The sequence below is a fragment of the Notothenia rossii genome (assembly GCF_949606895.1).
Source record: "Notothenia rossii genome assembly, chromosome: 6".
NCBI classification, from domain to species: domain Eukaryota; kingdom Metazoa; phylum Chordata; class Actinopteri; order Perciformes; family Nototheniidae; genus Notothenia; species Notothenia rossii.
Window position 1 is genome coordinate 10,201,540 of NC_136909.1, and position 21,755 is coordinate 10,223,294.

The 21,755-nt window shown below is 40.0% G+C and overlaps 2 protein-coding genes across 5 annotated transcripts; both read left to right on the forward strand.

Moving 5' to 3' along the window:
* Positions 1-4,482: 4,482 nt before the first annotated feature.
* Positions 4,483-9,703, forward strand: LOC307045015 (uncharacterized protein). 2 transcript variants are annotated; one of them, XM_079690476.1, is made up of 5 exons: positions 4,483-4,601; positions 5,249-5,546; positions 6,401-6,567; positions 7,100-8,280; positions 9,065-9,703. In XM_079690476.1, the coding sequence occupies exons 2-5, from the start codon at positions 5,303-5,305 to the stop codon at positions 9,456-9,458; spliced, it is 1,986 nt and encodes a 661-aa protein (XP_079546602.1). In that variant the 5' UTR covers positions 4,483-4,601; positions 5,249-5,302; the 3' UTR covers positions 9,459-9,703. The 2 variants fall into 2 exon arrangements, with proteins under 2 accessions (XP_079546602.1, XP_079546603.1); XM_079690477.1 differs by having other exon boundaries at positions 4,490-4,601; positions 5,252-5,546.
* Positions 9,704-10,344: 641 nt separating this feature from the next.
* Positions 10,345-20,440, forward strand: entpd4 (ectonucleoside triphosphate diphosphohydrolase 4). 3 transcript variants are annotated; one of them, XM_079690478.1, is made up of 13 exons: positions 10,345-10,501; positions 11,146-11,273; positions 11,575-11,769; positions 11,851-12,056; positions 12,207-12,357; positions 12,489-12,592; positions 14,039-14,098; positions 14,225-14,373; positions 15,010-15,176; positions 15,756-16,080; positions 17,689-17,774; positions 17,891-18,052; positions 19,314-20,440. In XM_079690478.1, the coding sequence occupies exons 2-13, from the start codon at positions 11,266-11,268 to the stop codon at positions 19,546-19,548; spliced, it is 1,848 nt and encodes a 615-aa protein (XP_079546604.1). In that variant the 5' UTR covers positions 10,345-10,501; positions 11,146-11,265; the 3' UTR covers positions 19,549-20,440. The 3 variants fall into 3 exon arrangements, with proteins under 3 accessions (XP_079546604.1, XP_079546606.1, XP_079546605.1); XM_079690480.1 differs by having other exon boundaries at positions 14,225-14,349; XM_079690479.1 differs by having other exon boundaries at positions 10,356-10,497.
* The last annotated feature ends 1,315 nt before the right edge of the window (positions 20,441-21,755 follow it).

Consider the following 21,755-nt stretch of genomic DNA (forward strand, 5'->3'; position numbering starts at 1 on the left):
AAGCCCTTGTTGATGTTCAGGGATTATAACATTGGCCCATCGTCACTATTGTTAGAAAATTACTTAAAATGTAAGTCCGATATTGTTGCAGATCTGCTGTCAGCTAACAAACCTAACTAACATAGTATTATCGTAAGGAATCATGGGCACCACATGGTTAAAATAAGCCAGTAAGATTCACATTTTAGGTATGATATTCTTCAAATGCATCCACACACCTCAATCCTGTCATTTAATGTACAGGTCTTTACTTATCATGCAGCATTTCAGATTTATAAAGTTTAGGCCATTTAATTGAATTGTAATTATTCAGTTCATCCCTTTAAGGTCGGTAATGATATTAGTTTGTTTTATTACTCAATATAATGCTGGGTAGCTGAATAATATTTCTTGATTTATATTTTTAAATCAAAACTAAAGCAAAGTGACTTGTTACTTAAGCTGTAAAATAAACAAAGTGGAGTAAAAACACAAAATGTGCCTACAAAATGTATTGGGGTAAAAGTATATCAAGAGTGGATGTGTGAGTGAATGTGAATATACTTATAATTATACATTTCACCACTGGTTAAAACAATATATTTTATGATTAGATATGCAGATATAAGTAACACTGTACATTACATTACATGTTACTTGTCAGATGCTTTTATCCAAAGCGACTTACATACTCAATACTGTGGACAATCCCCACAGGAGCAAATTGGGGTGAAGTGTCTCAGGCACACAACGACATGCTGACTCAGGGCCGTTTCTAGCTTTTTGGGGGCCCTATGTAAGATGCTGTTTGGGGGCCCTAGTTTTGACAGTTTTTTAACTACAATGGGGGGGATTCCGAAGCCTTTAAGATGATCTGTGGAGATGCATCAATCTGTTAAACTTTAATAGGAAAAGAGGCTAATTTCACGAAAACCAAGCAATCGAAAATGACAAAAAATGATATTAAAAAGGTAAACAATAAGGCTCCTCTATGTCAATAAATGCAAGAGATGCAGCATTTTCTCAACAATGTTTAATTTACATTTTTCATCTTCCTCAGACGTCACTCATTGGCTGACAGCCAATGAGTGATCGTTGGATTTACATACATTGGATTTGTAAGCATATAATGCTTCACCGAACACATAGTGGTGACTGGTCATTAGGGGCAGGTGGGGCACAACCCCACCTAGTGTCAGCAGAAAGTATTACAAATAATGATTACAAAAAAATGCAAAAAATAAATAACAAAATATATAAAATATATTTTAAGATCATGGTTAATCATCTGATTCGTCTGTACATTGCTTTTTTAGTCTGTGTTCTTCTAATTAGTGTCTACAGTGTATGCCTATTGAGCTGTTTAGAGCCATGTGGGACAAAACCCGATCATGCCCCTCCCTCTCCCTCTCTAAGTGAACGGTGACTGTAAAAACTACACTGCGCATGCTCAGAGTATTGTCCTATTTAATGTGTGTGGCAAAATATTAATGACCATAGGGGCATAGAGCTGCCATCCCCACCATACGTCATCTCACATCATTTAGAACTGATTGGCTGTAAGTACATGTGCCGCGAAAAGTGTGGTGTGTGAAGAGGAGGAGAGAGACGCGTCCTAAAACCAGGAAGTAAGCTGCGCATGGGTTCCCTCCACAAATAGCAATGATATTTCACCATTGGATTTTTGAAAATAGCTCAAAATAAGATCTGTGGGAAACGTACCTGTTAGATAAATGCACGTTTTGTTCAGCCGGATAATATCCACATGTCTACCCTACTTTTATAATTTTCTAATCATAAATCTATCGATTAGATTTATGATAGACTTTTGAAACTACAAGAAGATAAGGAGGACTTTTACAAAAAAGTAATAGAGATTTTTGTCCAGAAGGATAGGCAAATGGACTTCATCTTCAAGTCAAGGTAAGACCGCAATTTTATTGAAAATTGAATCTTACTAAGAGAGAACAATTCAATATTTAAATTATAAAATTACATTTTTTGGGTATCCTTTTGTTGAATTGTCTGTTTAAAATTAATCGAAGCATCAGACAAAAAAAGCTTTTGAAAATAATATTATATTTTGATTTAGGTCAAAATATAATATTTGTAAACCTGAAGATTCAGTGCCAGTGCCTCACCAGCCATGAAACTCACTGCAGAAGCTTATATATAGTAGGGATGTGCATCTCCATCACTGAGGCCGATGCGATGCGCATCTCGATACGTTACCACGATACGATACATTAACGATACCTTTGAAACACCAGGCGATGCGATACGATACGATTCACCCCTGTTGCGATACAGTTCGATACGATTTGATTCAACATTATGCGATTCGGGGCGATACGATGCGATTCAACACGATGCAAAAATAATGATACTTCAATATGGTACGACAGAGGATTTTTGTTTTATTCCTTATATGCAGCAAATCATACATTAACAAAAAAGTGCTTTACATATTTGGTACTGCACATCCCATCATGCCGTTTATTTGTTTACCTTTAAAAGCTCTCCAGAGTACAATTGTATAACACCTCACAGTTAAACAATGTAAGGATGCATTGCTCATGATTAACAATTTGCAAATAACAGCTACCATAGAGCAATGCCCATACAGCTGCCAGCCTGATGTGCTTAACACTCAGAGGCTAACACACCAGTGAGCAGAAAGCATTGGTTTCTATCTGAACAATAAAGAAAACAAATAATCTTTCACAAACAGGTATTTCATAACTGCTTACAGTAAGGAAGACATTTAAATTATTATTGGCCGTCACAGGCTGCTGTAAGCTAAACACCTCTCTCTGACAGAACACCTCACTGAGTGATTTAACTCATATGTCTCACTTTCAGGTTTCTCTTTTCAGCCGCAGACCCCATGTCGCCTCTTTATGTGCGTCGCTAAGTTCCTCGTACTACTTGTGTACTTTAAAGCGGCTCGGCATCGTTAACAATTTGCGAGTGATTTTTCAAGTTGACCGTCTGTAGTAATAGTGCCGCGCACATATACCATCAGGACGTTACTGATGGGGTGCGGCTGCGGAGTGATACTGTGTGTATGCAAGTCCGCATCTAGGACGGATCTATGTATCATGGCTGTAGACCTGTTAAGTAATAAAGATACCTCATACAAAGGTCTACGGATACCTTATTACTCTCCATGACCTGCGGTCAACTATATAGCATAAATGACTATTACACCGTCTTTCTTGAACAATCCGAAGTGTTGCCAAACGTTTGATTTGTAGGTATTTTTCGCTGCGCTGTGTTTCTCTTTCTCCTCAACTTCCGTGTGTGTTGATAACTGAGACTCTCGTTCTCCGTAGTGGCGAAGCAAATATCAAAGATCGTCTCTGCTGAACGTTGACAAGATAAGGGGATTTTATATGAATGAATCGGTTTTTTACCGATGCAAAGACGCTACGCAATCGATGCATCGCGAGTTCAACCCAAACTGTAGCCGATGTGCACTCTTTCAACCGGTGCACTCGCATCTTGAACGTTTATGCCGGTGCACCGATGCGAATCGGTGAATCTTAACATCTCTAATATATAGACATCTACGTTTTTTGTGCCCCACCACTTTTGTACATATAAAAACACCACTGCGAACACAGGAGGGGGCTTGGCTGTCTACAAATAAACTGCTATTGACATGTGCAGAAAATGACCCTATATCTAGTTTTCGTATATATATATATATAAATATATGCATTTATTATTTTCCTGCCCTAACTTTTATTTAATTGTTTCTCCTGTTTACTTTATTTCTTTGTACTCCTTAATTTCTATACGTTTTTGACGCAATATTGCCGCTGTATTAGGATGATGCACGGGAGGGCTACTTTCCACAAGCTATGCTTCAGCCCTCCCGCTTCTACTAATTTTGTTCATCTTTGTGTGTATGAATTAAACTTTTTTTGTTTTTCGGATGAAAAAAAAATACTTTCAGCTTGGGGGCCCCCTATTGGCCGCGGGGGCCCTATGCCCCCGCATAGTCCGCCTATAGGAAGAAACGGCACTGTGCTGACTGCAGTGGTACTCTCGCTACCCCCTGATTCGAAGTTCAGTGGTATACAGTGATCATGTCGGAAATGATGTACTGCCTGGTATCCAAGTGTGTTATTTTAGTTTGAATTCGGATTGGCTTAATATTATATAGGTAAATGCTACACTATTTATGTTTCACTGTATTTACTTAGGCCGCGAATCACAAACATAATCCCAAACATAAAAGAAAAAGCGGCACTTTCTGGTTATAGTCAAAATGACATGAAAAAAACCACCAATGAATATTAAACAACCTTTTTTTAATACGTTTTTAAAACAGCATATTCCTAAGGATAAAAATATACATTTTTCAATATTACTGACTGATTATGTGGGATTGATTTAGGATTAGAACACGATTGTTGTGGTTCAAGGTTGTCCTCCGAATACGTGAATAAAAAATTGTTCCTGACAGACAAAACTCAGGGTTGGAAATATCGTTGACTATGACCAGGAAGTGCCGCTGTAAATAGGCTGAGCAAAGGTTTTTTCAAACACTTAGCTTTTTCTTTACACTCCTGGCTTCTTAGCATTGGATTATTGACATTAAGGTGATTCAACAGGTAGGTCTTAATGCAATACAACATATTTCCTGAATTGGTGGTATTAGTACACTTTAGTTTATTTACCGTTATATTCCTTTCATTCGGTCTACTCTTCTACTCTACAGTAACTAACCTTACTACTGTATTTCTCTTCTCAGCTGATTGAAGTAGTTATGAACAACAGTGGAGATGGGAATTAACTAAAATGATCTTACTTTAGCAAATGTACGTATACCACAGAGTAGAAATTATTTGTTAAAAGTCCTGCATTTAATTTTTTTTACGATTTTAATATACCAAAAGTCAAAGTAGTCTACTTGTTATGCAGAATTGCCCACTTCTGAATAATATGTATTATGTTAATGATTATAATGTTGTGATGCATTAATGTGTGACTTAAATGTTGGATCAATAAAGTGTACATATAATACTACACAATTGATCTTGCTGATATTTATATACTTTTGACCCGTCAGCACTGATTGAATATGGATAACTATAATCCAATGTTCAATCAAAACAAGATCCCCTCCCCCTTATTCTTTTTTTTTTTTGCAAGCTATTAAATGTAAGAATCATTCTGTAATTTTCAAGAAATTGGAATTGTAAATCTGAAACAGTCATGTTTTTTCTCTTCTCTTTTCTTTCCCCCCTCATCCCTCTAGCAGACAGAGGAAACCCCCTCATCACACAGACACAGCATCAATTCCTGTCTGGAAATGCCTCTGTTTCGAGCTCCAGGTAAACATGGCGGGGTCAAAGCTGGGTCCCGGAGGAAGAGAAATAAAGAGTGGATGGGGAGCTGCAGGAAAACAGATGAGGACGGCTCTGTGCTGTCGTTGACTCGGCTGTGTCTGCTCAGCCTGGCAGAAAACATGAAGGAAGTGTGGGTGAAGGACTACGCCGACAACTACCTGGATCACTTCTCATTCAGATACATCATGGGGCCTTTCAACCTACTGCGTGAGTGTGTGAGGGGAACATTTAACCGACAACGATACATGGTGCTCTTTTACGTACTCTTCCAATGTGGAGCAATATATTGATTTCCTGTATCAGGAAGATTTTTGAAGCTAAGTGAAAATACAAGTCTGGTGGAATTTTTTCTTGTGCAGAATCAGAGGTTGAATAAGGGCTGGTGTTATTACTATAGTTCACATGCATGCTTTTTGCAGCTTTACTTAATTGCATGTTATTTACAGGGTTATTAACAGAGATGGCAAAAGTACACACATCCTTAACTCAAGTAGAAGTACAGATACTCGTGTTTAAAAATACTCTGGTAAAAGTAGAAGTACTGACTAATCTCCTTTACTCAAGTAAAAGTAAAGAAGCATGGGCTACGAAATGTACTTAAGTAAAAAGTACCCATAACTACCAGCTGTTTTAAAGAATAACTGACCTCCCTTTATATTAATAGAACATTAAAGATCCATCTTTGGGATAATAAGGCGCTGCAGTTGCTTCAGACCGAATTCACTCGAGCCGAGTTCGCATTGGTCCCTCTTCTTTAGAGAAGAACAGGAAAAGATGGATACACGGATCGTGTTAAAATCCATAGGCACGCAATGACTCTAAATAATCATGATCACGCCACTTAACGCGGTAGAAAGTACAGGTATTTGTGTAAAAAAAATGTAAGAAGTAAAAGTAAAAAGTCGTAGTGGAGTAAATTACTGATACCAGATCAATGTACTTAAGTACAGTAACAAAGTATTTGTACTCCACTACTTCCCACCTCTGGTTATTAATCACTTCTACTCCTGCTAAAATATTTCCCCGGCTGTTTCTATTTATTTGCTTTTCCCTCCGTATAGCGGGTGAGCTGGTGGAGGACCTGACGCTGCTGCTGGGCTCCAGAAGGCAGATGTCCCGGGCCGCCCTCCACCTCCTTCTGGTCCCCCAGCTCCGAGGCCTTTCTCTGGAGAAGTGTCCTGGCCTGGTCAACTCTGCCCTCTGCGCCCACGTTGCTGCACGGTGCCAGGTCAGATTTATTTTGCATTTTGACAGTGGGTTATATCAAACAAATATATACACCGCTAATAAAAAAAAACTCACCCACAGAGCTGTAGAGACATTATCAGAATTTGACCACTAAAGTCAAAGTTCATATTGTTTCTTTGATATATTGTGTCTGGGCCATTGTTTGAGCCGTTTAGAGCTTTTAATTTATGATGAGAATATCTAACAGATATACTTTGACATACAGGGCTATTTATCCAATATATTATTTATTAACTGTTGAGATAATCAAATATTATATAAATAATAAATACGTTATGATGATTGACCTCTTTTTTGTGAACGAAGGAAGGTGGTCTAAATAGACAAGAGAAACTATTACGACCAAATTATTTTGCGCAATATTGGCACATTTCTTACGACACATTATCTTTGCTTTTTGCGAATTGTGTCATTCTCCCTTACCTAACGTCACCTGTCTTCGTAAAAATTTAAGCCCAGGATTATCCAGTTGACCTATTATTCGTCCTATAATGTCCTTCTCTCTGTCTCAGGCTCTGTGGAGTCTGGACCTGTCTGCAGCCCAGCAGCTGTCCTCTAAGGTCCTGTCGGAGACCCTCGGCTGTCTTCCTGTCCTGCGCTCACTCTCCCTAGCCGGTACACCTTGTGACAGATGTGTAATCAGGACGATTGCCCAACGCTGTCGTTTCCTGCGCCATCTGGACATATCCCGCTGTCATCTCCTCTCTCCGGCTGCACTACTTCCTCTCGGTGGTGGGGCTTCCTTTTCAACCTCTAGCTGTCCCTCTAGGTCACCTGGTTGCCCCTCTACATCTCCATCTGTTAGTTCCTCTTCTCCCCCGGCAACCCTGTCTCCTCTCCCCCTCTGCAGTCTGCTGGCTCTGGATATTGATTTTGGGGAACAAGAAGGAGATCCTGTGGCGGCAGCAGCCTACCTCCTCCTCTCCCTGCCCTACCTGGAGAGAGTGGCCATGGAGGGTCTTGCACAGGCCTGCTGTCTCATCCAGGAAAAACAGTTTGGACAGACAGAGGAGTTCACTAACAGAGAAGGAGTTCCCCAGCTGTGGGATCTATGGAGGGAGAGGAAGAGTAAGGACAGTTTGAGGAAAAAGAGTGAAGGAGCAGCAGCAGGCGACGAAGATGAAGAGGAGAGGGCATTGTGGGAAGGGTATGGTAGTGAAAACGAAGAAGAAACGAGTAGAGATGAAGGGCTGAGTCGCTCTCAAGCAGAGGCAAAAAGCAGAGAAGGAGTTTTGTCAAGTGATGAACGCCTGATCCTACGCCTGAAGGACGTCAAGGGCTTATCATGTGACTCTCTGGACAGTTTGAGTCGTGCATGTCCCGACCTCCGCTCCATATCTGTGAACATTGATGATGGTGAAGATACTAGAGGAAGAAGCCAGGGCTCTCTGTTGGCTGCAGGCCTCCAGGCGTGTTCAGGCCAGCTGCAGAGCCTCACAGTGCGCTACCCAGGCCCTCTGGTGGAGCTCCTTCCTGCCTTGCAAGTTGCAGGCTCCTCTTTGGTCTCTCTCACCCTGGAGGGGGTGAAAACTAACCCTCACACTCCTCTGCTGGAGGTCATCAAGGCCTGTCCCCGACTCAGAGACCTGCACATCTCTGCAGAGCCTCCCAGCACACCACAGGAAGAGGAAGAAGAGGAGGAGAATCAGCGGGATCTTCCTCAGCTGCCTCACCTCTGCTCTCTCACACTCAAGTAAGGCTACATTTAAAGTGGACCTATCATGCTATATTTGAATAATATAGTGTAGGACCATACCTATATAAGGCATATTTATACTTTTTATTTTTCAAAATACCAAACAGATCATGCATTTTAGCCATTACTCATTTTGCTCAATTTAACACTTTCTTTCCATGGGCTGATTCTGTGAGAACAGCACCATCTACAGGCCTGGCATATGTACTACAGCGTCTCCAGCGCTTTCGAGCGGCAATGTCCGTGGCTGTCTCCTCCTGATTGGTGGAGTTGGCCCAATAGCCGTAGCGCCACTTTTGTGACGTCATAGAAGTGTTCAAATCTGGATCAGTCTGTATCAGATCCGTTGCAGCCCCTTTTTAAGAGATTTGGGTATGGAGGAAAATAGAGAGGGTTGTGTTTTCTGACACTTGGTGAGTTCCCTGGAACACCGGGGACACATATTCATGTATAAAAGACGTACAAAAGTGCATTTTGCATGATAGGTCCCCTTTAAGTTACACTGGGTTGTACACTAGAAACTGTTAACCCTTGTTTGGGAGTTGTTGGATGAACTGTTGGATAAAAACCTGCCACAAATCGATAATTTTCCTTAATCTAACTTTAGTGCTTTTAAATCACATAATTTCCACACTCAATTCACCAGATCCACTTTGTTTGAACCAGTCGGACAGCATCCAATCAAGTTGCAGCATAAAACAATGAAGAACTAATGTTACATTTTTAGTGATGTACTATAACTTCATGTTCAAATTATTGTTCTTCTTTGTGTCTCTATAAGTTTCTCCTACGAGCACAGCCAAATGAAGCCTGTCATGTCCTGGATGTCCCTGAAGAAAGTGCTCAAGTGTCTCCTGGCTGGTTCTCCTTTGCTGGAGAAGATCTCCCTGGTGTCCCTGCCCTGCCCTCTGAACTGCGTGTTACAGGGTCTACTGAGCGTTTTGGACTTGAACCTTAACCTCTTTGCAGAAGCCACAGACTCACCTCCCATACCACTCTCACGGTTACAACGCATTGACATGCCGCGGACTGATGTGGAGATGATAACAGTGAAAAGCATTATGCAACGAAGCAAGAGACTTAAGAATGTAGATGTGAGTTACTGCTGGCAAATCAGTAACTTGGAGATGGTGGACTGTAAGATGTCCAGTGAAGTCAAAGTTCTCTGGTTGTAGTGAAGAGATGGTCAGCTTCCAATAATGGAGCTGCATTGTTAAAGGTGAATGAATAATGCTTTAAATTATTCAAATACAAATACACACATTTTGTATAGTGTCAATTACATTTGTATTTCAACTTGTATCACTACAACTGTACTTTAAAACGTTTGACCTGACAGTGAATGGGCAATATGTTAAATATGTACTCAATACATGTCAAAACTGTTCATTCTATAGTGCATTAAATTAATTACAAACTGGGAATTCTCCATTTTGTTTTGAATAAATATTTGTATTATTATGTTTTGCATAGCTAATGATGAATTGATGCAGAAAAACAATGTCCAGTACACAAACATCACATAATAAATACAAATACATTCATATGACACTTTTTCTAAGACCTCAAGTACAAAGTCTTGCAAATGTATTTAACGTCTACTGCAGTTCAGTTATTTACTTCAGAACAGTTATAACTTAGAACAGTAAAGATACTTATGTTATCTAGTACTTATATAATTATGTTTTGATAAAGGGACCTTTTTGGGTGAAGGAGGGATGTCAATCCAAATAGACGAGAACAATGTTTTACGCAATATTTTTGCTTTATTTGGCAATTTCCACATTATTTTTGACAGTTTAATGCCTGATCAGAATATAGATTTAGATATTGGATTTCTTTTCTTTTCTGGGAAGTCAACCGGAGTTTATGTTTCCAACATTTTGAAGTTTAACAAAACAGCATCTCCAAAAAAATTGATTTCTTAGTTATTTGTTAACTGATCTACATGCCAGCTCCTAGGTGGGGCTAGTGCAGCTTAATCATGTTTATTACCCGAAATTAAATGGAAAATACGAAGAAGTAATGGTGGGCGGTTTGGGATTTTGCTGCTTGTTATCCGGGCAACGTGGAGGCAAAATCCAACGCACCGCATCAGAACCACGTCACTCACCGGAGACCTGCCACATACTCGCTAAAACATTAGCCAGCAGCTAGCATCTGGCTGCCCAGAAATGTCGATTTCTCCTATAAAGGAGGGACTTTCACTTATAAGTTAGTAAGTATGACATCTTTTAAATGCCTCGAACATATCACTGTGCTGTTTTGACACTGACGATGTGTAGAAATGTGGTAATTTTAGCTATTTTAGCTCGATGCTACAGCCAAACACTTAGCATAATGACTCTCCACAGACGCTACGTACTTAATCTTTACAGTGTTTGTCCAGCTTCCATTATATCAGGTTGATTTCTGTTTAAATTCGTTAAAATGGGTCATTCAACAGGCAACAAGATATACCAACCACGTGAGAACATTCTGTCCAATTATGAGAATTAGTCTGACAGCTTCGTGCGACCTTAGGCCATTCTCATAACAAACCCTCAGACAGTGGTGTAAAGGAATTTAGCATTGGGATTAATAATGTGAAATATCATCAACATTTAAATAAGAATTTAGTTACACGTGGAGAACATTCACAAGCTACCCTGCAGTATAGAAAGTCATTAAAACAAGCTCAACCTTTACCAGCTGTTATAAACACTTTAATGATCAATCATTATAATCAAAACATATTATATATTTTTTTGAAATGGGCCAATCTGCATTATATACATGTATATTTAGATGTATTTCTACTTTTACTCAAGTGCATTATCTTAGTACTTCTCATTTAGCATATCGACATTTCTCCCAAAAAAGGTCATGGTGAGAAGTGAGGAAAACGGGATGGAGCCGTGGATCAAGCCACATCTCACATCTTCAGCTGACTGATTAAATCTCCAAACCCACTGCACTAACAAGAAGAAGACAACCCGCATCATGGGAAGGTGGGTCTGTCAGCTGTCGTTCGTGGGAATGTAGATTGATTGTGAACTTTCTCATATCTCTGACATTTTTAAGGATGCTTTTTTCACGGACTCCTCTCGTGACTCCATTCTATTTCCATGTAAATACTGCTATAGTTTACTACATTTTTTATTATTTGTATTATTATTTTTAAATAGTTCTCTACCTGTGTTTTAAATGTTTGTTTGACTTTTATGTATGCATCACCACACCAAGTCAAATTCCTCGTACGTGTCAACCTACATGGTAATAATCCTGTTTCTGATTCTTATCTGTTGGCAGGATCAGCTTTTCGTGCCTTTTCCCAGCCTCATGGCATTTCAGCCTGTCTTCCCTGTTTCTTCCTCGGCTCCTGACACCTTCCCTCAGACAGCTGCTCTTCATCGGCCTGCTGCTCGGCCTCATTGGACTGCTTTACCTGCTGCTTCTCTCAAAGGGGCACGCCAGCTGGCTCAGAGAAGAAAACCACTTTCACAGGTAAACTAATAGCTGCTCCCCAAATCCGTTGTTACATTAAACACAGGCAGTATCGTCTTAACAATTCTGCTTGTCCAAAAGGCACTTGGCAAGGGTGACTGATGTGGATGCAACAGATACAAGTAATCCCGATCTAAACTACGGCCTGGTGGTGGACTGTGGCAGCAGTGGCTCCAGGGTTTTTGTGTACTGTTGGCCCCGGCATAATGGCAATCCCCATGAACTGCTGGACATTCAGCAAATGAGAGATCAACACCGCAAACCAGTGGTCATGAAGATCAAACCAGGTTAGTGCCATATTAAACCATATGTTATGTAGAATATGTAAGAATGACTTAAGTGTTACCACCGTTTGTTTGAAGACAAATACTAATATGCTAGCTCATTCTAAACCCCAGATAAAATATATGTTTGGTCCTTATCTTTTGTCTTCGTAGGTATCTCTGAATTGGCTAAAACACCAGAGAAAGCAAGTGATTATATCTATCCATTGCTGAGCTTTGCAGCCCAACACATTCCCAAAAATAAGCACCAAGAGACCCCCCTGTACATCCTGTGCACAGCTGGAATGAGAATCCTTCCTGAAAGGTACAGTCTGGCTAAATGATCGTCACCTTGTAATGTTAACCCTCCGATAACACGTGATGTAAGTGAACGCTTTGATGTTTTACACACCACACTTTTTCTCTAATAACGTTTGTGCTTTTGTTAAATCTCAGTCAACAAGAAGCTCTTCTTGAGGATCTGCGCACTGACATCCCGGTCCACTTCAACTTCCTTTTCTCTGATTCTCATGTGGAAGTGATTTCTGGAAAACAGGAAGGTAAATGAAAGGAATAATAACGGTAGACATGTTTCAAAAAGGATTATTTCAACTTTAACGTGTTGCAGTTGCAGTTTTATTTATATATCACGTTATGAAACATTTTAATTATGTTAAGAGATATTTAATACTAGGGATGCTTCGCCGATCGCCGACCGAGTGGGCGGGGCCTATGGGGATCTTCCATTTATAGCAGGGTTGGGCAAATTTCGTTCGGCAGCCAAATACCGCAAAATAATCTGTGACGTGTTTGTGTGTATTGTGTTTGTTTCCCGGGAAACACTCACAAGAAACACCGGCTGTTGTTATGCCTGGGCGAAACAAGTTTAATATTCTAAAAACCAAGACTTTGTTTATTTGAAATCAGATGAAAACAAACTGTCACGGACCCTGCCGTGTTATTTATGATTACTACGCTTTTCATTCAGAATTTCAGCGGGAGGGAGGGGGAGCGGCGCTGAGGAACAGCAGAGTGCGGGCTGAGAGGTGTCTGTGTTGACATTCCCCTTATTGTGCGTCAGCAGAGACGGGCTACAAGTGTCTTAGGTTCAAGTTAGACGACTAATGTCTGGGTTAGTGTTCATGACTTCATGTGTATGTCATCTTAATGGTTAATCTTAATGCACACACATTTTCCGTGCTTTCCAATAGTTTAAAATAGTTTTATTCCTCTGTTAAATAACCTGTTCAATACAAACATGCCACCTGTAAAAATGAAATAACATTTCCGTGAACTGATATTTGTTTAGTGAGCTTATTAGAGGATGTTCCCTGAAAGATTGTAAAATGTCAATGAAGATGTCAGACTTTGTGTGTGTGTGTGTGTGTGTGTGTGTGTGTGTGTGTGTGTGTGTGTGTGTGTGTGTGTGTGTGTGTGTGTTGCCCATCCCTGATTTAAAGTGATGTTTAAAACTCAGTTAATGGGGCTCATTCACTGGCGCTTCCACAACCAACATCGCTCCGCTCACCGGTCCGTCTCAGCGGGTGGAGCTGCAGGATTTCTGCTTCACACACGTTGCAAACCGCTATTTTCTTGTCATTTTCGGACACCTTAAAATACTGCCAGACTGGTGAAGCCGTTTTGGCGAGCTTGTTTTGCCGCGCACAGAGACAAGTGTCATGTATTTTAAGTCATCATGCGATCTGCGTTTTTAGAGAGCACCGATCGATCGGCAGAGAGTGAGTATCGGCCGATATCGATCGGCGGCCGATCGATCGGAGCATCTCTATTTAATACAATGCATCTTGTTTTGATCATCCACTTCATTGGCGTGGAACTATTTGACCTGTATATAACAAATTAAAATGCATTTCCTAAAACAAGTGGTTTATGATTCTCCACTACTGTATATCTTAATTGTCTCTATATATTTAATTTATATTAAGATTAAAGACGCTGCTAAAACACATTGATTAAAGAATTTGTCTTTTTTTTGTGGCTTTTAGGCGTCTATGCATGGATTGGAATCAACTTCGTCCTCGGAAGGTTTAACCATGTGCACAACAGTAAGGAAACAAGCATGTAGTTTTTCAACGGTGTGACATTATAAAAAGTCTCCCACTCAAACATATCTTTGGTCACATGATATACCTTCCCTGCCTGACTCTCCTCTCTCCTGTCACCCTCTCCAGATGGGGAAGCTGTAGTTGAGGTGAATGTCAGCGAGCAGCAGGAGGCGCTGGTGAGGAAAAGGACCGCCGGAGTCCTGGACATGGGCGGGGTCTCCACACAGATCGCATACGAAGTGCCCAAAACTGTAAGCTTTGCTTCTCCACAGCAGGTTATTATCCACAACCAATTCTTTTTTTTGTGCAGTCTTTGGTTTTTGTCACTCACCCTTTGTTCTTCTCCCTCCTTCCAACCTCTGTCATTCCCTGGTTTAAAACCCTGTATGCCTCATTTTGTCCCCTGGAGACGATCTGCTCTCCATCCATCACTATTGAAGGCGTACTGTAAGCCTGCTGCATGACCCTATAGCAGGAGATCAGACTGAGGTCGTTAAGTCATGTAAAAAAATCTGTCATATGTGTATATATATATACACATATATATGTGTATATATATATATAGAGATCGTTAAATGCAATTGGAGCCCATGTGATTTATTTTGTGTTGTAGTGATTATGTGCAGGTTTGGCATACACTGCTTTTCCTTTTGACTCTCATTATTCCCTTAAACCACATGATGCCCAATTGAATTTCCACTGTCATCTTTTTATATAGTTTCAGCCATTGTTCTTTGATGTTTTGAGATATACTAGACATGACCATTTTAAATGTGCCCTTAAAACATGCTGTATAACAAAGTGATGTGTTGCATGTGAGCACTACCTTCATTTCAAAAATATGAAACCATTTTGGATATACTTTGCTGCACCGTGAGGGTCCCCAGCCTGACTTTTCTTTGTTCCCCCAGGAGGAAGTTGCCAAGAACTTACTGGCCGAGTTTAACTTAGGCTGTGACGCACATCGCACAGAGCATGTTTATCGTGTTTATGTGTCCACCTTCCTGGGGTTCGGAGGAAATGCAGCCCGCCAAAGATATGAGGAGAGTGTCATCAAAAATACTGCCACCCGAAACAAGTGAGACCTATAGTCAGATCATTTCTTGTAAACATCTCTTAAAGGTCACCTATTATGCAAAACCCTCTTCTTCATGTCTTTTCTACATCAACATGTGTCCCCTCTGTGGAAAGAGATTCTGAAAGTTTCAGGAAAAAAGATTCTCTCTCTTTTTGTCCTGATCCATTTCTATAAAAACCTGTCTGAAAATGAGCTGATCAGATTTTGGCCACCTTATGATGTCATAACGATTTTTTAGCTTGTGTAACCATTAGCCAACCCCCCCCCCACCTTATCACCTGAATCTCCTCCTAGAGCACCAGTGTGTTCTTTGTAACCAAATCTCTCTCAGAGGGGCGTGGGGAGGGGCTCCTTATTTTTATCTAAAGTAACAGACAGAGAATCAGCACTTTTGAAACAGGGCTGAAACAGAGGGGATTATGGGTAATGCTGCAATGATCTGTTTGGTGTTTGGAGCCAAACACTTCAGAGACATGTTTTGTATCTGAGACCTGTAACATATTGATGAAAAACAGTATAATAGGGGACTTTTAATACCCAGCATTATGTGTACTTACACTGTACTGCTGATTTCTCCAGGCTGTTGGATCAGCATGCGGGTGAGACGGCAGATTCTCCTCTCCTCGACCCGTGTCTCCCCGCTGACCTGCAGGATGAGATCGGTTCGTCCACAGAGAAGCTCCATCTGCGAGGCACAGGAGACTTTGACCAGTGTCGACACATCCTGCAGCCGTTCCTCAACCGCACCAACGAGACCCTGACCTCCCTCAACGGCATCTACCAGCCGGCCATCAACTACAACAACAGCCAGTTCTACGGCTTCTCCGAGTTCTACTACTGCACCGAGGACGTGCTGCGAATGGGCGGGGACTATAACTCATCCAAATACTCCAAGGCTGCTAAGGTAAACGCTCCACAGGGAGAGGGTCTTTTGTACTCATTCTGTTTCACAGAGTAGAAGGAGACGCTATTAGCCCTAAAAGAGGAACGTTTAGATTTCACTCTGTTGGTATCAGTGGTGGAAGTAACTAGTCGTGAAGGACACATTTGAGGTACTTATACTTCAAGCAATTATTTTCATTTTATAGTACTTTTACTCTACGACATTTTGGAAGCACATTTTTGAGTTATTTACTACCGTAATTTTCGGACTATAAGCCGCGCCTTTTTCCCTATTTTTCGACGCTGCGGCTTATATAACGGTGCGGCTAATCTATGGATTTTTACAGCTAACGGCCAACACCTTTAACTCTATGGGCTCTATGGCCGGTCCGCGCCCCCCCACCTTTAAGCGGTGGGTTCCAGCAGGAAAAGCTGGAGGCCGGAAAAGAGTGAGACAGGTAGCGCGCAAAAGTAAAAGTGGAACCGAGAGTGGTATGCAGCTGCTGCGGCTTATATTCAGGTGCGGCTTATAGTCCGAAAATTACGGTAGTTACTTTCTAAATTCAGACTTTGAAACACAATACTTAAATATGTGATTATTAGTTATAGATTCATTAAAAAAAAATGTTTAAAAGAAAATGTATTGGAATTATGATTTATTTGTGTTGTATTTATTTATTTTATTTTATTTTTTTTATTATTTGTATTTTTTTTTTTACAATATTTCAGTTCCAGATTCTTAAATGTGAAATATTTAAATAGGTTTTTTCTGCAATTAGTTATTTTACTCCTAATACTTAAAGTACATTTTCCTAATCGTTCTTAAATACTTTTACTTAAATTGAGTATTTTTACAATGTGGCATTAGCACTTTTACTCAAGTAAAGAACCTGCCATTTGTTTTCACAATTTGTCCAAGTATACACGCATGAAACAGGACCTAATATAGATTAGGCCTAAGATGCACAAACATGGAGAGATGTTTGAGTGAAGGGGCTGCAATGTTTCGGCACCCAGGATTAGTTAGGGGTTCAGTGCATTGTAGGGCTGTACCCGAATATTCGTTCGTTGGAGTACTATTCGGGTTTCAATTTCGTTATTCGGATATTGTTTGTTTTTTTTCATTTTTTTATTTTTTTATTTATTGAAATCTCCAATATCAACGTAAGAGCTTGTGCCTCTTCGGAGGGTGATAACACTTCACCATAAACGTTTACTTTCTCCATCTTTATATGTAGATATTATTTTTTCTCCATTAATCTCCGTCACGTTGTTTCCATAGCAACAACAATCTCCTGTCAACTGCGCTAACTCTCCTTCAAAATAAAAGCATGTCCAGACAAAATAGAAAGCCAAGCCAAATTACACTTAAGACATACGAACGAAAGTAAAGGACTTGAACCAATGACCGAGCTAAGTATCTACGGACTGAGCAGCTGCCACAGTTGTAGTCCATTTATGCAAAACTAAAACAAGACGTGTATTCCTGTTGTGCATTTTTTGAATTTGCAATTACTCTCACAGAGCATGTTAGATATAACATAAATAAATAACTAATTGTTCCCTTCTTTTAATTTGGAACCAAGGTACTTTTTATTGATGTCCTGATGTTGTCCTTAAACATTTACAGAGTTACTGCTCCACCCAGTGGAAGACTCTGAAGGAACGCTTTGACTCTGGCCTGTACGCCACACATGCTGATCTTCACAGGCTGAAGTAAGTCACGCAGGATTATCAAACCGCTAACAACAGTTGGTCAAATCCCCCCCAAAATACTCCTGCTTCTTTGGACAAGATTATTTATGATTTTTTTTTTATTATTATGCCTGCAGGTACCAGTGTTTCAAATCAGCGTGGATGCATGAAGTATTGCACTCAGGCTTCTCTTTCCCAGCCAACTATAAAAACCTGAGGACCGCTCTGTTGGTCTACGATAAAGAGGTCCAATGGACGCTTGGAGCTATTCTCTACAGGACACGCTTTCTGCCATTGAGGTCAGTTAGATTTTCTCTCATGTTTACTTACTATCCAGCTTTCAAATCAAATCAAATCAAGTTTTATTTCTACAGCACATTTTTAAACGATTTTTGGTCGAGCCAAAGTGCTGTACATATAATAAAAAATACCCTACAGTAAAGAAACTGTACAGCAAATACAACAGCACAGTTTGTGCAGAATATCAGTATGAGACAACGACACCCTCTGTCCTTAGACCCTCACACCGTACAAGGAAACACTTCCAGAGAAACCCCCACAGTTTAAAGGGGAAAAACGCTTTGTCTTTGTCTGTACACACAAGCTGAAAGATTGACAATGAAGTTGACGTTAAGTAATGATTGTTAAGAATCTGTCGTGCCATGTGAGTGGAGGAATGACTGACTAGTCTTCTAAGCTATCTTTGATAACAGCACATGGCAGTGGATCATCAAAACAATGATCAGTACTCAGGATTGTCTGTAACTGAGCAGAGCACCAAGCCGTTAGCAGCAAGTGGATGACACTGAACTACAAATACATTAAAGTGATTATCCAACAAAACGGGTATCTTTCAATGTATTATTATTTGTGATTTAATAATGGACTAGCTACTCTTGATCCAGCTTACTTTGAATAAGATGGCAGTTTTGCTGCTTTAAGTGTAATTCCCTCGAAGCACAGGCAGACAAAAGTGGCTTTCTCATTACGGGTTTATTCCTCCGAATCCACCTTGAGAACTCGTTGGGCTGCATGCTCTGTAAACAGAGGGACGTATTCTTCAGTTCTCTTCACAACTTATATGTTTTAAGGAAGAATACAAAACTAACGGAGCTGTAAGTATCCGTGCATCTTACTCTGAGGGTGCTTCTCATGTTCTCGCTCTCTAACTCACGCGAGAACAGCATAACAAGACGTGAGCTTGAACTTCAAAATAAAAGACGAAATATTGCACGCATGAAACATTAACACAATAAAAATTAGTACACTTAGAAAATACACATTACAGTTAAATGATGAACATGTAAAGGCTGCACTTACATTAAGCCTTATACATGTTACTAAGGTTATAATCAGAATGACTTCATTCATCCCACATAGGGGGAAATGTATGTTGTTAAAGCAAAAGTGACGATGGAGACAACAAATAAAACACTATTGGATAAAGAGCAGAGTGCAACGCAAACTTTGTTGACCTCAACACATGAGCAGGGCACTGAACTGAACTTCTGTGAACACATTATCTCCAGGTCTAATGTTTATGTTTTGTTTTCCTCTCAGGGACATCCAGCAGGAAGGTCTGAAAGGAGTGCACTCTCACTGGCGGCACAGCTTCTCCTTTGTCAACAACCACTATTTATTCCTGGCTTGTTTCTTCATTGTTGTTTTGTCCATCATGCTGTATCTGCTGCGGCTGCGTCGCATCCACCGGCGCGCGGCCCAGCACTGCACCCCCTCCTCTGTGCCCTGGCTGGAGGAGGGTCTCGGCTCGCCCACAATCCCCATCACTCTCTAAAAGTCTTGACAGGGTGTGACTTTCCAAAGCAGATCTCCTTGAGCTGTTTGCTTGTTCGTGAGCGTTTGAAGTCTGCTTGAAACAGAGATTGTAGTACAAATTGGACATATGAGGAAGATCTTACGTAAGTCTTCCGGCTTACCTGAGCCATGAAAATATTTTTGTTATTTTTGTTTAATTATGACGTGTTTTTTCATCCACGTTCTTGCCTGTTCTTGTCTCCAGGTGTTTTCCTATTCATGTCCGAACAAACAACGGTTCTTTGCTCACTAGCAAATATGGAGTCTAAACTTTGAATTACACAAAAGTTGGACGTATTGGACATTTTGCCTTTTTATTTATGCCTTTTGATTTGTATGATCATATCTATTTTTGTTGGTTTCTTTTATAGTTGGTTTATGGTACGAGCACTTGCCAATTCTACAGGAAACTCAAATGCAATCCAATCTATAATGATCCGAAAGAGGAGTTTGTAATGCAGTTGAGAAACACATCCCATCTGGAATGGTCTTTTAGTTTTTCCCCAAAATGTTTCCTTCTCAACATGACAAGTATCCTTTATCGCTATACTAGTGCAATACATGTCTTCTCACTGTTGGGAAAAGCTCCAAAAACGTCTTCTTTTTTTTTTTAGAGAGAGAGAATAAATCTCTCCGAAAGCCCTGCTGAAATTCTTATGTTGGGTCATCGGACTTTTAACGTCGGATACCGTGGCATATATTTACGTTGGGCTTCATTTTCAGAAGCTGTCATATCACTGCTGTGAGGGGATTGTAAATGTAAGCACATGCCCCATTATTTATACGAATACGGTCTGTAGTGTAATGTTTGCACAGATGAATGCGAAATAAGTGTTGTCACATGGAAATTCAGTAATAAAGGATTTATGGTACACCTGTATGGTTGTTTATTCAAAGGAGGAGATCAGACTAAAACAACACTTGTCTATTTCTAGAGGTTGTTCTATACATATAAGGTAAAACATCGACATTTAGGAGTACTGAAATACTTTGAGTAATTTAATTGTACAAATCAAACTCAAGGCCCGGGGGCCAAATCAGGCCCTCGTGGATTTAATTTCGGCCCGTAGGATAATTTCTAATTACTGTTCGATCTGGCCCGCTGGTATATTGCACGCACACCTTCACTCCATCCTGAGGGTCTCCTCAGCTCAGAGCCTGAGCCCAAACATTGATGACCTTGCACCCAAGATGAGATGCCAAGTATCTGCTTGAACTAGCATCACAGAGCAGCACACTGAGTTTAATGGATGTTTCCTTCTGTACTTTGTTTCTTGAGACAACAGGGCATGTTTGGTTTTTCTTTGAGGGAAATTGTTTTTTTTTAAGCTGTTGTTGGCCTGTGGGAAAATGTAAGAAAAAAGACTATATATACATATATTATAAAAATATAAGAAATTACTCTGGAAAAGCTGCAGATAGAGCCATAAGAAATGAATGCAACTGATTATTTAATGTTTAATGTTGTTTTTATAGGCAATAATTTAAGCTTTGTTAGTTCCAGGTTTAATATGTGCAATAAGTTCATTTCAATACGTTTTGCAATAAACATTGAACCAGTCCGGCCCTCGACTAGTACCCATTTTTTTTATTTTGGACCAATGTGTGTTTGAGTTTGACACCCCTGCTTTAGATCATTAAAAAAATGACACTTTAAACACTAAGTTAGGATTTGTTTATATTTTTGTATTAATTGGACAAAAAAGATTGTTATATTAATTTCTTAACATTGTGTATTTGTGCTTACATATGATATGCACTACAACTTGCTATAATTTTCTAATAACAATAATTTTCTTCTGAGATACATATGTGTATGATTAAATATATTGAAAAAACAGTACACGTGCCCAAAGTCTAAATATGTATAATAAGAACAATGTTCTTTTTAGCCAATTCAAATAAATATATGTATTTTTCTAATAAAGCATATTGAGTAATGGGTATCCCGGTGCAAAGTCTAGGTTTCAGAAAGCTCAAGTCACAGATAGCATTAAAATCTCGAAAGGTCCTAAAAAACAGAGTTAATCCCCGACAAAATCTGCTGATATGATGTTGCATTATATCTAAAGAAAGGAGCACAAAACAAACACTGTGCACACCTCTTTTAAACCCTGAGGAAAGGTCACGGCTTGATTGGCCAAGAGGGGAAAGTTCATCACTAATTTCCCACCAGACCAAACCACC

What these genes read in the sequence shown, in the direction of transcription:
- entpd4 (XM_079690478.1), top strand. An exon ending in GATTTCTGGAAAACAGGAAG is followed by an intron (nt 12,593 to 14,038) that starts GTAAATGAAAGG and finishes TGTGGCTTTTAG; the next exon opens with GCGTCTATGCATGGATTGGA. An exon ending in GCTTTGCTTCTCCACAGCAG is followed by an intron (nt 14,374 to 15,009) that starts GTTATTATCCAC and finishes TTGTTCCCCCAG; the next exon opens with GAGGAAGTTGCCAAGAACTT.
- LOC307045015 (XM_079690476.1), top strand. Translation starts at nt 5,303, where the DNA reads ATGCCTCTGTTTCGAGCTCCAGGTAAACATGGCGGGGTCAAAGCTGGG. An exon ending in GGGGCCTTTCAACCTACTGC is followed by an intron (nt 5,547 to 6,400) that starts GTGAGTGTGTGA and finishes CCCTCCGTATAG; the next exon opens with CGGGTGAGCTGGTGGAGGAC. An exon ending in ACGTTGCTGCACGGTGCCAG is followed by an intron (nt 6,568 to 7,099) that starts GTCAGATTTATT and finishes TCTCTGTCTCAG; the next exon opens with GCTCTGTGGAGTCTGGACCT.